Here is a 15,547-nt window from a genome sequence, read left to right as displayed (position 1 = left end):
CTTCAAGTTATAGTATACTAATTGAATAGCTTTATTTTACTAATACTTCTGTCATTTTTTGCAGTCTCATGCTTCACAGATTCTTGGTTTTAAATTTCAATATGAACTGATTCCAATTTTTCCCAAGGTAAGGATGTGTCGTAGGTTGACTGGTCTTCAAGTTATAGTATACTAATTGAATAGCTTTATTTTACTAATACTTCTGTCATTCTTTGCAGTCTCATGCTTCACAGATTCTTGATTTTAAATTTCAATATTATCAGCGTATGGAAGTAAATAGTTCTATACCATTTGGGCTGTATAAGCTTGCAGCTTTGCCTGTGAAGGAATATATTTTATGAATTGGTAAGTTAAACAATGTTTCTCAACCATTTAGTCTTTACGTTCAGGTTCAAGTTTAAGTTTAGGTTTTAAGAGATTTATATATTACTACTTTAGTGGCTGAATTTCCCGTGCATCAGTTTTTTTTTTTTTTTTTTTTTTTTTTTTTTTTTTTTTTTTTTTTTTTTTTTTTTTTTTTTTTTTCAGTCAACAATGATGATCAATGTCTCTGTAATTGATCATCATTGTATGTTTTAATTGCTTCTTTGTTATTTATTCTTGAGGTTTGGATATCAATTATCAAGTACTAAACAACTAAAATTCAACAATAAAACTCATAGATAATATTCTATATACCCAATAGTAGATTTTAAATCGCTTTTGAAAGAACTGGGATTTGTCTCAACTTTTTTTTTTTTTTTTTTTTTATATATATGAACTTTTGGTCTCAAATTTAGCGATTTCTTTGTTTTGGATTACAGGTTTGGCCATATAGTGGATCTCACTAGCATTACATCAGTTCTTTATCTCAAAGATAAGGCTTTTATTTCTACCACAAGAACTATTTAGGTATGTATCCCTTGCAAGCACACATGAATTTAAATTGTCTTTTAATATATGCATGCTTTATTATTTTCCAATAGTTTTCCTGTGTGCACGGGTTAGCGACTAGTAGTAATAAATAATGGATAGTCTATATTAGAGTCATTAGACAAGGCAAGCTCAGCAATCAGCATACCCCACCAATGTATGAATAAGGAAATTGGCAAATGTCTGTATCCGTCAGGCGCAGATTCAAGTCTCATTAACGTGTGGGTTTGGAAATTATGTCATAACTCATAAGAGCATTCACATTTTCATATATTCTATTTTATTTTACTATCTCAAAAAATTAGTTTATCAATTATACTATAGTATTTTACAACGCTTCTAACATTCAAATTTTTATTTTACCATACTAGATACTACACATTAAAATAATATAAAGTAAAATAAAAATAATATAAAAATATTCTCACTTCTCTCTCTAATCTTTGTTTCTCTCTCTCAACCACCCACCACAATCACCACCACCACAACATCACCACACCAACCCAAACCAACCAATCCGAATCCAAAATCCAACCATGCTGAATCCACTGCTCGATCAAAACCCACGACCCACCCGATCTCGACTGTTCGATCAAAACCCACGAACCACGCCGATCTTCACCTCTGATCAAAACCTGTGAACCATGTTGATCAAAACCCACGAACCACACTGATCTCGATCAAAACCCACAAATCATGCCGATCTCCACTACTCGACGATCTCGACCCACTCGATCAACCACCACACCGATCTCGACCCACTTCGCTAGGACCACGTCGTCGAACCACCAGATAACGTCGAACCCACGACCACACCAGAAAAATGAACCACTGTGAGAGAGATGTGAGATCGAGAATGTTCTGGAGAGAGAGAGAGAGAGATGAGACAATGTGAAAAGAGAGAAAGTGGCAGATATTTATAGGTGAGAATAAAAAATTATTATTTTGTTTTACAATACTCTACAGTACCATCGTAAATTTACAATGATACTGTAACAGTATTGCAAGTTTTTTGCAATTCTAAGCTTTTACAAGTCCAGGTGTTGGGTGATTTTTGGACTTTAATGCCAAATCTGTCCAACATTTACCATTCGGCAGTCCCAATGGGAATGCTCTAAGTCTTATGCACCCAGCACTTTTTTTTTTTTTTTTTTAAATTTAAGAAGTATATTAAAGGACCCATCTCTAAAAGGAATAAAAAATTTCGATAGTCAAAGACTAACAGTATATCTATATTATTTGTGGTGTTCATCGGATTCTAAGATCAAACAGCACTCAACAGAGGGAGTGGATCGAATAATCTCCTCTATTCTCTTGTTAATTTAACACCAACTTTGTTCTTTTCTCCTCTTGAGAGAACACATTCACACATGCACGCACTTTTGTGACTAGAAGTTCAATACATCAAATCTATGCAGATTTTATCACGTGATCATCAGATAATGGCTGCTTGCGTGGTCTCAATTGGACAACGACTTGTTCTACACAAATGCGGATTGGAAAGCCTTTTATACAACGGTCGAGGAGTGGGGACTATATATATGAGTCTATATTCGCAATTTGCGTGCCTTGGAGGCATGCCTCGAAAGAAAGAAAAAAAGAAAGAAAGCCTCCTCTCCATTTGCCAAAAATTTCCATGGCTATCCTACCCTACTTTAAGGATGAGGAGGACAACGAAGGAAGTAATATCTCTCCTCATCATCCTCATCACCCTCATCACACAACCCATTGTGGCAGCATTTTCGGTACTACTACATTTTCTGCCTCCAAGGAGTCAAAAGATATAGGGGTAAATTTATCTTTTGTAGTGAGTACAGTTGATAAAGATTATAGTGAGAATTATTATTATTATTATTATTATTTTTAAATAATAAGATTATATAACGTTAGAGCCTTAGACTCTTAGAGGTCTCAATCATAAGATTATATAATGTTAGAGGTCTAAATCACAAATTTTAAATTTTAGGGGGCAAACTCAAAATGATCTCAAATTTAAATTGTGGGGGCCGGTTAATTAATAATTATTAAAACCGTGTTAATTGGGTCTGTGGCTCATCCGAGAACGTAAAATTGTCCGAGGAGGCCCATATCAGGTTATAAGGGTAACCAAATGAAAAGAAGAGTAGATATCACATGAGGTGAGTTCAGTATTCGTCCGAAGACAAAATCCTTCTTGGCAATATGTGTTCGAGGACGACCTGAACGTCATATTGTCACAAACGCACTTCAGAGTTACATTACCATTAAAGGTGGGACATGAGACCAAGGGTAAGAAAGAAAAGGTAAATAAATATCTTAAACAACTGTTGCCTCCGTATTAATTACCTCTCAACCAACTCTTTGGCCGTATTAATGTGGAGGTGATGCCTGAACAGTGATGAAGCCGCCTTACAACTGCTAGTTAAAGGATCAAGGAAGTGTTAAATGAGACAAGAAGGGATTCCCCGAATCTAACCTACACGTGTGTGGTAAAGATAACACCAACAAGGTAGTATATAACGTAGAAGAATGCATTGAGAATAGGGATCAGAACTTAAAAACAAGGGACGCTTAGAGGAAAACCTTATGAAATAAAAACTTAGCTTGATTGACGAAGAAATTGATTGTAATATTTGTGTTAATCCATCTAAGAAATGTTGAGTTTAATCGTTTTTCTTTTGAAATTAATCTAGTTCTTTTATATCCACGCTTTACAAATTTATTGTTTGGGCCTTCAACGTTTGAACCCAATATGAGTTTGGGGATCGTTATAAATTGAATCCTTACAATTGGTGCCTTCTGTGGGAAGAGCTTGATTTAGATTAAAAGAAATCTGGTTCAACGTTCATGATGGAAGAAGCAGGACCACATCAAGTAGATGCCAACCTACACCAAGCAGAGTCAAGAGGCTCCCAGCATGGTAATCCGCACCGGAGTCCCGAACGGAGAGAAGGCCGTGAGGGGAGTGTGCGCACAACTCATACCACCAAAAGTCGCTCTCGTGGGAAGAGTCATGTTTCCCATGCAAAAAATGACAGGAACCTGTAGCGTGAGATTGACGAGTTGAAAAGAGAGTTGCGCCATACCTGGCGGGAACGTTCCCCACCTTGCTCCGAACCATCATCCGAGGAGACGGATGGAGCTAGTTATAGGTGGAGATCCAGAACCCTGCCCAGTGAGACTTTCTCCTATGAAAAGGAGCACAGCCATCGGCATAGATACAAAAGCCCGCCTAGCAGGGGCTTGGGGAACAACGCCATGAACAAAGTGTTAAGCCAAGTCTCCAAATCACCCTTCACAAGGAATATAGAAGATGCGATTCTTACTCGGCGATTCCATTAGCCCACATTCACCCTGTATGATGGCCGGTTAGACCTAATAGAACACGTTAGCCATTTTAGCCAAAAGATGGCTATCTACTCCAGGGATAAAGCCCTGATGTGCAAGATCTTTCCATCAAGTTTGGGTCCGGTGGCGATGAGATGGTTTAACGGTTTAAAGGCCAACTCTATTGAGTCCTTTAAAAAGCTTACCCGGGCTTTTGACGCTCGATTTATCACTTGCAGTAGGGTTCCTCGGCCTTTGGGATCCTTACTGTCTATGTCCATGCGAGAGGGCGAGACTCTCAAAACTTATTCAGATAGGTACTGGAAAATGTTTAATGAAATAAAGAGAGAGTATGATGATGTGGCCATAAGTACTTTCAAGGCCGGTCTTCCAGCTGATCATGATTTAAGAAAATCTTTAACTGATAAACCTGTTACCAATGTACACCAATTGATGGATAGAATTGACAAGTACAGAAGAGTAGAAGAAGACCAACTTCAGGGAAGAGGAAAGGCTAAAGTAATCCCTTAAGAGAGGAGGGATTTCAGGTCAGACCGTTACAATAGTAACCGACCTCGGAAAGACTTCGTTAGGCAATCAGGTTCTGCTGGCACCCAAGTGGTTAATGCAGTGTTTCGGGAGCCGATGCAGCAAGTATTGGAGAAGATAAAGAATGAGCCATTTTTTAAATGGCCAAACAAGATGGCAGGAGAGCCTAAGAGACGCAACCTGAACCTTTATTGCCACTACCATCAGGATCATGGGCACACGACGGAGGATTGTAGGAATTTATGGGACCATTTGGAGCAATTGGTCCAAGAGGGGAAATTGAAGCAACTCTTGCATCATTCCAATGGTAGGGTAGGCCAGGCAAGCTCAGAGGTGCGTGGGGACGCTTCTTCAAGATTCCCCCTGGGCACAATAAACGTTATTTTTGCTGCTCCAGGGAGGACTAGATCTTGCCCTTCTAGGGTACTGTCGGTGTTTCGATCTCCAGCCGAGAAGCATTGCCGAGCGTCAAAAAGAGCCAGGATGGACATCCCCCTGATTTTGGATTTTTTGGATGAGGATAAAGTTGGAACCATACAGCCCCATGATGATGTTCTGGTAGTCACGCTGAGAATTGGTGGGTACGATGTAAAAAGGGTGATGATTGATCAGGGTAGTACTGTTAATATAATGTATCCAGATTTGTATAAAGGATTAGGTTTAAAGCCTGAAGACCTGTCCGCTTACAGTTCCCCTCTGGTGAGTTTTGAGGGAAGAATGGTCATTTCAAAAGGACAGATCAGACTACCTGTGCAAACCGGTATGGATGTGGTAGAAGTAGACTTCATTATTGTAGATGTTTTCTCTCCATACATGGCTATTATGGGTAGATCTTGGCTTCATACCTTGAGAGAAGTCTTATCTACTTTACATCAGAAAGTGAAGTACCCATCTGAAGGTCAAGTATTGGAGATAGTAGGAAGCCAGGTTGCAGCTCGACAATGCCTGGTAGCTGCTATACAATATCGGCCAGAGGCAGAGACCTCGGCTACCGGCGATAATAGATTATAGCAATTAAAACCCCCAGCTTTGCCCTTAGATGGACCAGCCGACGAGGTAAAGTGTGAAAACTTAGAGAGGGTAATTGTTGCTGATGATCCGGAAAGATTTTTCCAGGTTGGGGCTAAACTGCCTTTGCAAGAGAAGGAACGATTGCTGGAATTCCTCAGAGAAAATGTAGATGTGTTCGCATGGAGCCCATATGAAACCCCAGGTGTAGATCCGAATTTCATTTGTCATCGACTCAACGTGAATCCTTCTGTTATTCCCAAAAGACAGCCACCTCGGCGACTATCAAAAGAGCACGCTAAAACTGTCAGAAGTGAGGTGGTCAAGTTCAGGCAGGCTGGGGCTATCAAAGAAGTTTTTTATCCTCAATGGTTGGCCAATACGGTGGTGGTAAAGATGAAGACAGGAAAGTGGCAAGTGTGCGTGGACTTCACAGACCTCAATAAGGCTTGTCCTAAGGATTCATTTCCCATGCCGAAGATAGATTAGTTGGTGGATGCAACCGTTGGTTATCCTAGGATGAGTTTCTTGGATGCCTTCTAAGGATATCACCAAATACCGCTAGCAATGGACGATCAAAGAGAAGACTACTTTTGTCACCCCTATTGGAAACTATCATTACAAAGTGATGCCCTTTGATTTGAAAAATGCAGGATCTACCTACCAACGGATGATGACTAAAATATTCGAACCACAGCTGGGTAGAAGCATTGAAGTCTACATCGATGATATGGTAGTGAAGAGTAAAGTGGTGTCTGAGCATGTAGAAGATCTTAGGAACATCTTTGGAATATTGAGAAAGCATAAGCTATGTCTGAATGCTTCAAAGTGTTCCTTTGGTGTAGGTTTCAGAAGGTTCTTGGGATACATGGTGACTCATAGAGGAATTGAAGTGAACCCAGATTAGATTAAGGCTATCAATAGTTTACAAGCACCTCGGAATCCAAAAGAGGTGCAGAAACTGACTGGAATGACTGCTACTTTGAACCGATTTATCTCCAGATCGGCCGAGAGGTGTCGTCCCTTTTTCCTTCTATTGCATAAGTGGAAAGGATTTGAATGGACCGAGGAGTGTGCTGTGGCGTTTCAACAGTTGAAGGAGTATCTGTCTAGGCCGCCTATCATGTCTAGTCTTGAGGTGGATGAGGTGCTGTTTGCTTATCTGGCAGTTGCCCCTCATGTAGTTAGTTTTGTCTTAATACGAGAGGATAGCAGTGTCCAAAGACCAGTTTATTACGTAAGTAAGTCCCTTCATGAAGCCGAGGTGAGATACTTATCATTGGAAAAGGCCATCTTGGCGGTGGTCCATGCAACACGCAAACTTCCACATTACTTTCAAGCCCATACTGTGGTTGTCTTGACTCAGTTACCTCTCAAGTCCATACTCAGAAGTGTAGATTACACTGGGAGAATTGCTAAGTGGGGCACAATCCTAGGTGCTTTTGACATCAAGTATATGCCTCGCACCTCTGTGAAAGGCCAAGTCCTTGCCGATCTGGTAGCTGAGTTCGCCGAGTGTCCAGAAGAAGCTAACATGAAGCAGAGTGACATGGATGAAAAATCAATTGTTCTGATATCCACACAAGGCGGTTCCTCCTGAAGGGTATATGTGGACGGAGCAGCAAACCAACGGGGGGCAGGACTGGGGCTAGTTTTGATATCCCCTGAAGAGATCATCATTGAAAAATCCTTGAGGTTGGGATTCTCAGCTACCAACAACGAGGCAGAATACGAAGCTTTATTGATGGGAATGAGTATGATCCAGAAAATGGGTGGAAAGATAGCAGAATTATTCTCGGATTCAAGATTGGTAGTCGGCCAAGTGAAAGGAGAACTGGAAGCCCGAGATCCAAGAATGCAGGGGTATTTGAATCAAGTTAGGCGTGTGCAAACGAAATTTGAATCTTTTGTCTTGTCGCATATTCCCTGAGGTGAAAATACCCATGTCGATTCCCTGGCAACCTTTGCCACATCTTCAATACAGAATTTTCCTCGGGTGATAATCGTCGAAGATTTGTATACACCCACCTCACCAGAAAACGACGCACCTCGGGTTCATCAAGTCAATCTAGCACCGAGTTGGATGGATCCCATATTGAAATTCCTCGAAATGACATCTTGCCCGAAGAGAAAATAGAAGCTGATAAAATACGGAGGAAAGCTCCTCGGTTTTGGTTATCCGAGGACCAAAAGCTATACAAACGGTCATATTCTGGGCCGTACCTACTTTGTGTACATCTCGAGATGTCAGAGACACTCCTAGAGGAGCTGCATGAAGGCATTTGTGGAAGTTATACAGGGGGAAGGTCCCTATCACACCGGGCCATTACTCAAGAATATTGGTGGCCAAATATGCAGAAGGAAGCGTAGGATTATGTTAAAAAATGCGACCAGTGTCAAAGGTTCACTCCGAACATCCACCAGCCTGGAGGAATTCTTAACCCTCTGTCCAGCCCTTGGCCTTTTACTCAATGGGGGCTAGATATTATCGGTCCTTTTCGTAAAGCCTTAGGAAACAAAAAGCATCTACTGGTCGGCACGGATTATTTTACTAAATGGGTAGAAGCTGAACCTTTGGCTAACATCAGAGACGTAGATATTAAGAGGTTTATTTGGAAGAATATTGTTCCGCGATTTGGAACACCACACACTCTTGTCTCGGATAATGACCTTAAATTTGATAGTAAGGCTTTCAGGCAGTACTGTTCAGACTTAGGTATAAAAAATAGATATTCCACTCCGGCCTATCCTTAAGGGAATAGGCAAGCTGAAGCTGTTAACAAAGTAATAGTCAATGGACTTAAGAAGAGACTGGACGATGCAAAAGGAAAATGGGTAGAGGAATTGCCACATGTTCTCTGGACCTATCGAACAACGCCTTGACGGTCAACAGGTGAGACTCATTTTTCCATGACCTATGGAGCCGAGGCCGTCATCCCTCTGGAAACTGGATTCCCAACGTTAAGGACTAGCACATTTTCCTCGGACAGTAACGATGGGTTGTTGGGGAAAAGTTTAGACTTGATTGAAGAGCGAAGGGAGAGTGCAATGATCCAATTGACCTACTACCAACATAAACTCAAGTAAGGCTATGATACTAATGTAAAGCTGAGACCATTAGCAATAGGAGATCTGGTGCTAAGGAAAGTTCTTGGAACGACAAAGAATCCAGCTTGGGGAAAATTGGGGCCTAATTGGGAAGGGCCTTATCGGATTACTTCAGTAGTCGGAATAGGAGCCTATTATTTGGAAGACCTGAATGAAAAAACTGTACTCCATCATTGGAATATAAATAATCTCAAGAGGTATTATTATTAATGAAAGTAATTGAGTTTGGGTCTTCTTTTAATTTATACCGATCACGCATCTTGCGTTTCCACATCTAATGGCATCTTGTGAAGTATTAAACAGAAACTAAGTTATGTCAGGTCCTCGGACCACAAATTTAGTGGAAATTAATACCCCATGACATCTATTGAAGTATAAAACAGAAACTAAGTTATGTCAAGTCCTCGGACCACAAACTTAGTGGAAATGAATACCCTATGACATCTATTGAAGTATTAAACAAAAACTAAGTTATGTCAGGTCCTCGGACCACAAACTTAGTGGAAATTAATGCCCCATGATATTTACTGAAGTATTAAACAGAAGCTAAATTATGTCAGGTCCTCGGACCACAAACTTAGTGGAAATTAATACCCTATGACATCTATTAAAGTATTAAATAGAAACTAAATTATGTCAGGTCCTCGGACCACAAACTTAGTGGAAATTAATACCCTATGACATCTATTGAAGTATTAAACAGAAACTAAATTATGTCAGGTCCTCAGATCACAAATTTAGTGGAAATTAATGCCTTATGATATTTATTGAAGTATTAAACAGAAACTAAGTTATGTCAGGTCATCGGACCAAAAATTTAGTGGAAATTAATGCCCTATGATATTTACTGAAGTGTTAAACAGAAACTAAGTTACGTTAGGTCCTCAAACCACAAAATTAGTGGAAATTAATGCCCTATAACATCTACTGAAGTATTAAATAGAAGCCTATGAACATTATTTAATGTACAATTGAAGTACTGAAGACCCAACTTTATTCAACTTTTGAACATTCTCTAAAGTTTCAATTGATTAGAAAGAATACGTATGTATCCAAAATGTCTCCCTGAGTCCTTATAGTATTATTGTTTATCACCCATTTTTAATCGCCAATTGTTAATGTTTATAAGTTATTTTTTCTCTTACAAACGAAAGATAGTCAAAATGAATCCATTCAAATTAAGATAACATAGTGAACAAGTACAAAAATAAGATAAAATAACAACAACAATAAGCAAATAAACATAAATATTCTTACAAAAGTCCTAATCAAATTACAAAATTAGTTCTATTTTTTCAACTTAATTTGGAGCTTGACTGACTGATTTATTTGCCTCCGAGGTGGTGACTCCCTTTTTATCCTTAATAGCTCCCCCAGCTGGCAAGACTGTGGAGGCCAAATCTTGTTGAAAGCCTTGGGAGGCCACTTCTGCCTCAGAAGCTACTGCAGTCTTGTCCAAGGAGGCTTCTGGAGGGGCAGTATTCTCTTTAGCTAGTTCTGGTTGCTAGGAGGAGGAAGACTTGGAGGCAAAACCTCCTCATTGGGATTAACGGTTGAGGGAGTGGCTTCAACTTGATTGGATGGAGGAGTTGAGGGGCGGATTGCTTTAGGGTAGAACACGTTCTCTGGCCTCCTTAACTCGGATGAAGCCTCAACCCCAGCTCGGTTAAGGGCTTCATCCCAAGTTTGGGCGCAGTAGATGCGGCACACCATTGGCACCTTGGCCCTCAAAGTCTTCTCCGTCTCAGCTACACTGATCTCATAGCCCTTCTGTTTGGCCTCATTCGTTGCCTGTTCGGCCTCGGCTTTTGCTCTTTCAGCTTCCTCCATGGACTTTTCAGCTTGCTCCCTCTGCTTTTGAGTTTCCTCCAAATGCTTCTTAAGGACCGCAATTTATTCCTGGGCAGCTTTTAGTTCTGCATTTGTTTCACGCAAGCGCTTTCTCTGATCCTCGGCTTGCTTTTGGAAGCCTTCCAAGGTCAAGTCAGCGCTCTTGCGAGCTTGCTCCTCGGCAAGTAATTTCTTCCTTGCAGCAGTCAAGTCCTGCTCGGATTGTGTCAAAGTCTGTACAGCCGATGCCCATTGCTTCCTTTCATCGTCTAGCTGACTGTAGCAACGATTAAGCATCTCATCCAGCTTAAAAGTGTTTTGGATGACCTAAAAGGAATAAATTAGCATTATAGTCAGTAAAAAGTACACATCAGTGAGTAATAATCACAAAAAGAAAAAGAAAAAGAAAAGAGTTAGCACTTTACCATGCCTAAGTATCTTTTATTATTGAGGATGAGTTCATTCTTCCTCGCGTTCTTTATTTCGGCCATATCTCTTAGGAGCAACAAGGCCTCCTCTATAGCCGAGGCTATGTGACACCCAATGCCGCCGTTAAAGTTCCTAATAGATGCATTATCTCGTAGGGGCTCTTCGACATGCATGGGTGCTGGTAGCCAGGCTTGAGGCTCAGGAGGTTGAGTGTCAGACCTTTCCTGGCCTCGCTAAGTAAGATGGCTGGTTTTTTGCTGCTTTGCAGCTCACTGGGCATCCTCCTTGCGGGTCTGACGAGACTTGCCAGCATCCACCACATCTTTCCCATTCTGTTCCCTGTGCCTTTTTAACTCGGCAGCATCAGGTCTGACTGGCTGGGGAAGTTGATGAGAAGGATGGTGAGGAGCAGGAGGAGGAGACTTGGTGGGAAGAGAAGGAATCTGCGATTGCGTTGATTTTGCCGGCGCATTCTTCCCGAGCTAATTCTCAATCAACTTTATCAAACTTCTTTGGGGTTTTCTTTGTATCCCTATCTCGTCAGGATCTTCCTCGGAGTGTATAAGTTGATCAAAAACCCCAAAATCTTCCGAGGAGTCTGAGAGTTCTACAACTTCTCCTTCTTCTTCCTCTTCTTCTCTTTCTTCCTCTTCCTCTTTTACTTCTTCTTCCCCGAAGGCAGGCTGGGATGAAGAGGCTCCTGTTGAGATAGCAGCCACAAAAAAGGGCTTAGTGCGGGTTTCGTCCTCAGGAAGAGGAAAACCTTCTGGAACGACGAATCCCTTGTAGGCCACACTAATACGTTAAAGTCGAGGATCACGGGCTCTGATCACACACTTCGACGCTTGGAAATCAAATGAAATGGGGGTGTAGCCGAGGATTAAATGGGCTGCCCGGAGTTGACTGTCGGCTTCATTCACGTATATCTCTGCTTTCAATACTCTGTCTAAACTTGCTTTGTTGACTAAACCAAGTTTGGGTTTGGTAGAGCGTCTATCTGCAAAGTCATTGAATCGAAACGAAGCGTCATTAAGGATAAGAATACTAAGACTCAAAACAAAAAAGAGAAAAGGGGGAAAAACATGTATGTGTAAACTAAATGTTATGAATCTATGACTACATTCCCACCTGGTACTCCTTCCTCCACGGGGCATGGCAGATCATCATGCCATTCCCCAGAGAAGATAAGGAAATCCTCCTTTAGGTTCTTGTTTGAAGTGGGAAGGTACTGAATTAGTCTCACCGCAGGATACCTCAACTTGAGATAATATCCCTACCCCGACAAATGGTGGAGGTTGTACACCCAGTTCACGTCATGATGGGTCAGGTTTAGGTCCATTCTCTCATTCAAAGCCTCTATACTTCCTAGGACTCTAAACATATTTGGGGCACACTGAGTAGGGGATAACCTAAAGAACCTAAGGTAGTTCCTAGTAATAGTTCCCATGGGGATGGTCATTCCACCTTCTATAAAGGCGATCATGGGAATAACCACTTCCCATGTTCTTCTAGCGCCGGCCCATTTCCCTTGGGCTGCGTACCTCATACCCACTGTTGAGGGGATTCTATACTTAGCGTGAAAACTCCTCATACCCTCCTCGGACTCAACCAAACCTCAAAATGTACCCTCCTTTTTCCCCATTTTCCTAAAGGGTTTAGTAGAGAAATTAACAAGTTTAAGATGAAAGCTGTAAAGGTTTTGAGAAGACTTACAGGTTTGAAAGAGAGTCCTCGGACAAGATTTTAGTATTTGTAGATGTCCAGGAAAACGACGAAAAAGGAGAAAGACAGGTTCAGTGTATAATCTCTAGAATTGTGTGATTGTTGAAGGTAAGAGAGAGAATTGATTTGAAAATTCATTTATAGTCGTGCAGAAGTTATGAGCAGGAAGTTTCCCGCTCGCAAAACGAGACAGACCCCCCACCATACGATTTACATCTTACCGTTGAACGTGGAAGACAGAGGCGTCGCCAAAATTTAATGCTGCCACGCTCGGGACGCTGAGGCGTTAGGAGTGTGCTCAAAACATAAAAGGATATGGACTTATGACATCAAAATCAATCTTTTCTCCCGAGGAGTCGAAAAGCAAGATTTTGAGGGGTTATTGTGGTGGCCGGTTAATCAATAATTATTAAAACCGTGTTAATTGGGCCTGTGGCCCATCCGAGGACGTAAAATTGTCCGAGGAGGCCCATATCAGGTTATAAGGGTAACCAAATGAAAAGAAGAGTGGATATCACATGAGGTGAGTTCAGTATTCGTCCGAGGACAAAATCCTTCTCGGCAATATGTGTCCGAGGAAGACCTGAACGCCATATTGTCACAAACGCACTTCAGAATTACATTACCACTAAAGGTGAGACATGGGACCAAGGGTAAGAAAGAAAAGGTAAACAAATATCTTAAACAACAGCTACCTCTGCATTAATTGTCTCTCAACCAACTCTCTGGCCGTATTAATGTGGAGGTGATGCCTGAACAGTGATGAAGCAGCCTTACAGCTGCTGGTTAAAGGATCCAGGAAGTGTTGGATGGGACAGGAAGGGATTCCTCAAATCTAACCTACACGTGTGTGGTAAAGATAACACCAACGGGGTAGTATATAACGTAGAAGAATGCATTGAGAAGAGGGATCGGAACTTAAAAACAAGGGACGCTTAGAGGAAAACCTTATGAAATAAAAACTTAGCTTGATTGACGAAGAAATTGATTATAATATTTGTGTTAATCCATCTAAGAAACGTTGAGTTTAATCGTTTTTCTTTTGAAGTTAATCTAGTTTTTTTATATTCACGCTGTACAAATTTATTGTTTGGGTCTTCAGCGTTCGAACCTAATATAAGTTTGGGGATCGTTACAAATTGAGTCCTTACATAAATGGTTAAATTTGCATTTTCTTTAAAAATGAAATAATAAATTAAAACGAGTTCAAGTTAATTATATAGCAATAGCACGTTACATTAAACCTAATGTGGAAGAGATTGTTTAATCAAGCCATTTTAGATCGTTCAACATGATAGGGTAGTCTGGACGACCATTTATAATATGGAATATCTTACAACTTCGGGATATAGGACTATATAGCTCAGTCATTCTCACCATTTAGGCAATTTAATGACCTTTGAATGAAGTAATAATTCAACATCTAGGTAGACTTGGGCTCCAAGCACAACCCAAGGGATGAGTATGACCACCTCACCACCATTGATGAATTTGTGCCTAGAAAAGAAAACATGAAGATTGTAAGCCTAGAATCTGGCCCACAACAAGGGCAGCTCCCCCAATCTCATCCATGATGGCCACATTAGTGGCTATTATTTAAGGCCACAACCTACTAGGAAATGACTACAATTAAATAGCAAAATACGTCACAAGCAAGCCCCTGAATTTAGAGTCTCTCGATCAGAGATAGGTATAAGAAATTTTTGTATTAAGAAATAGTGCTCTCTCTAGTAAGGTCACCACTAACATAACTTAAGCATTAGGGGAGCTTAGGCTAATGCAACCAAAGTTGATCTTTATGTTTTGTAGGTATTCCATTGCTAGGTTGGCCGCTTAACCTTTAGATCATTAGCAGGTCAAACTATTTAACCATTGGATCATCATTAATTGGCTCACATCATCACTTCTTATAGATAAAAGGTTACTGGTTCAAACACAGTATAAACGCTAGAAGCATAAACACCTTTAGCGGACCCCAACATCACCAAAGGTAACAAAGATGATAGGACAACGTTGAGAAGACTAGAAAGTAGTGTTCAAGAGCTAGCTAAAAAGATGGGAGTTAATGTTGTAGACACACCAGGTTCCGTTTGGTACACCCACTCAAACATATGTTTTCAGTTTTTAAACAATATTACATGTATTCCCACACACTTTTTCATCCATACGTATTTCCACACATATTTTCAAACATATGTTTTCAGTTTTTAAGTACATGTACCAAACACCCCCACAATTTTTGTAACCAGAGATTAGTACATTTTTAAGGGTAAAATGGTCATTGAGTGACATTCACTATTTCTGGATGAGTGGCATTCCAAAGCTTTTTTTTTTTTTGGTTGAATCTTTTTATTTAGCCTTCCCAATTGGTCCTAATTCCTATATTCCATTACTAGAGGTGCAAGAGGTTTAGCTCTAAAAGGAAGGTAGGATGCATGGATACTCCATTTTTACTCACGTACCCATATCCGATACGTATCATACCGATATCATGCTGGATACCTCTAAGATACGTGGCCAATCAAATTTTTTTTTTTTTTTTTTTTAAGTGCCAATACATCTAAGATGCACTTGGTATTTAATTTAAACATAAGCATGTAAATATAACCAATAGAAATTAATAGAATATTATTGTTCAGAAAATGAATTTTAAATATAGAATTTAATGTGTGTTTATATATGT

The 15,547-nt window shown here is 40.4% G+C and overlaps 2 protein-coding genes across 2 annotated transcripts; both read left to right on the top strand.

Annotated features, from left to right (window-relative positions):
• The first annotated feature begins 4,299 nt into the window (after positions 1 to 4,299).
• On the top strand, positions 4,300 to 4,749 carry LOC115959570. Its single transcript, XM_031078014.1, has one exon. The coding sequence runs from the start codon at positions 4,300 to 4,302 to the stop codon at positions 4,747 to 4,749; it is 450 nt and encodes a 149-aa protein (XP_030933874.1).
• Positions 4,750 to 5,250: 501 nt separating this feature from the next.
• Positions 5,251 to 6,682, top strand: LOC115959561. Its single transcript, XM_031078005.1, has 3 exons — positions 5,251 to 5,715; positions 5,884 to 6,088; positions 6,621 to 6,682. Exons 1-3 carry the CDS (start codon positions 5,251 to 5,253, stop codon positions 6,680 to 6,682), a joined length of 732 nt encoding a protein of 243 aa, XP_030933865.1.
• Positions 6,683 to 15,547: the final 8,865 nt, after the last annotated feature.

Source organism: Quercus lobata, chromosome 2, assembly GCF_001633185.2.
Source record: "Quercus lobata isolate SW786 chromosome 2, ValleyOak3.0 Primary Assembly, whole genome shotgun sequence".
In the NCBI taxonomy this organism is placed as follows: Eukaryota; Viridiplantae; Streptophyta; class Magnoliopsida; order Fagales; family Fagaceae; genus Quercus; species Quercus lobata.
The sequence above is the reverse complement of the archived record's forward strand: the minus strand, read 5'-3'. Positions and strand labels throughout refer to the sequence as shown.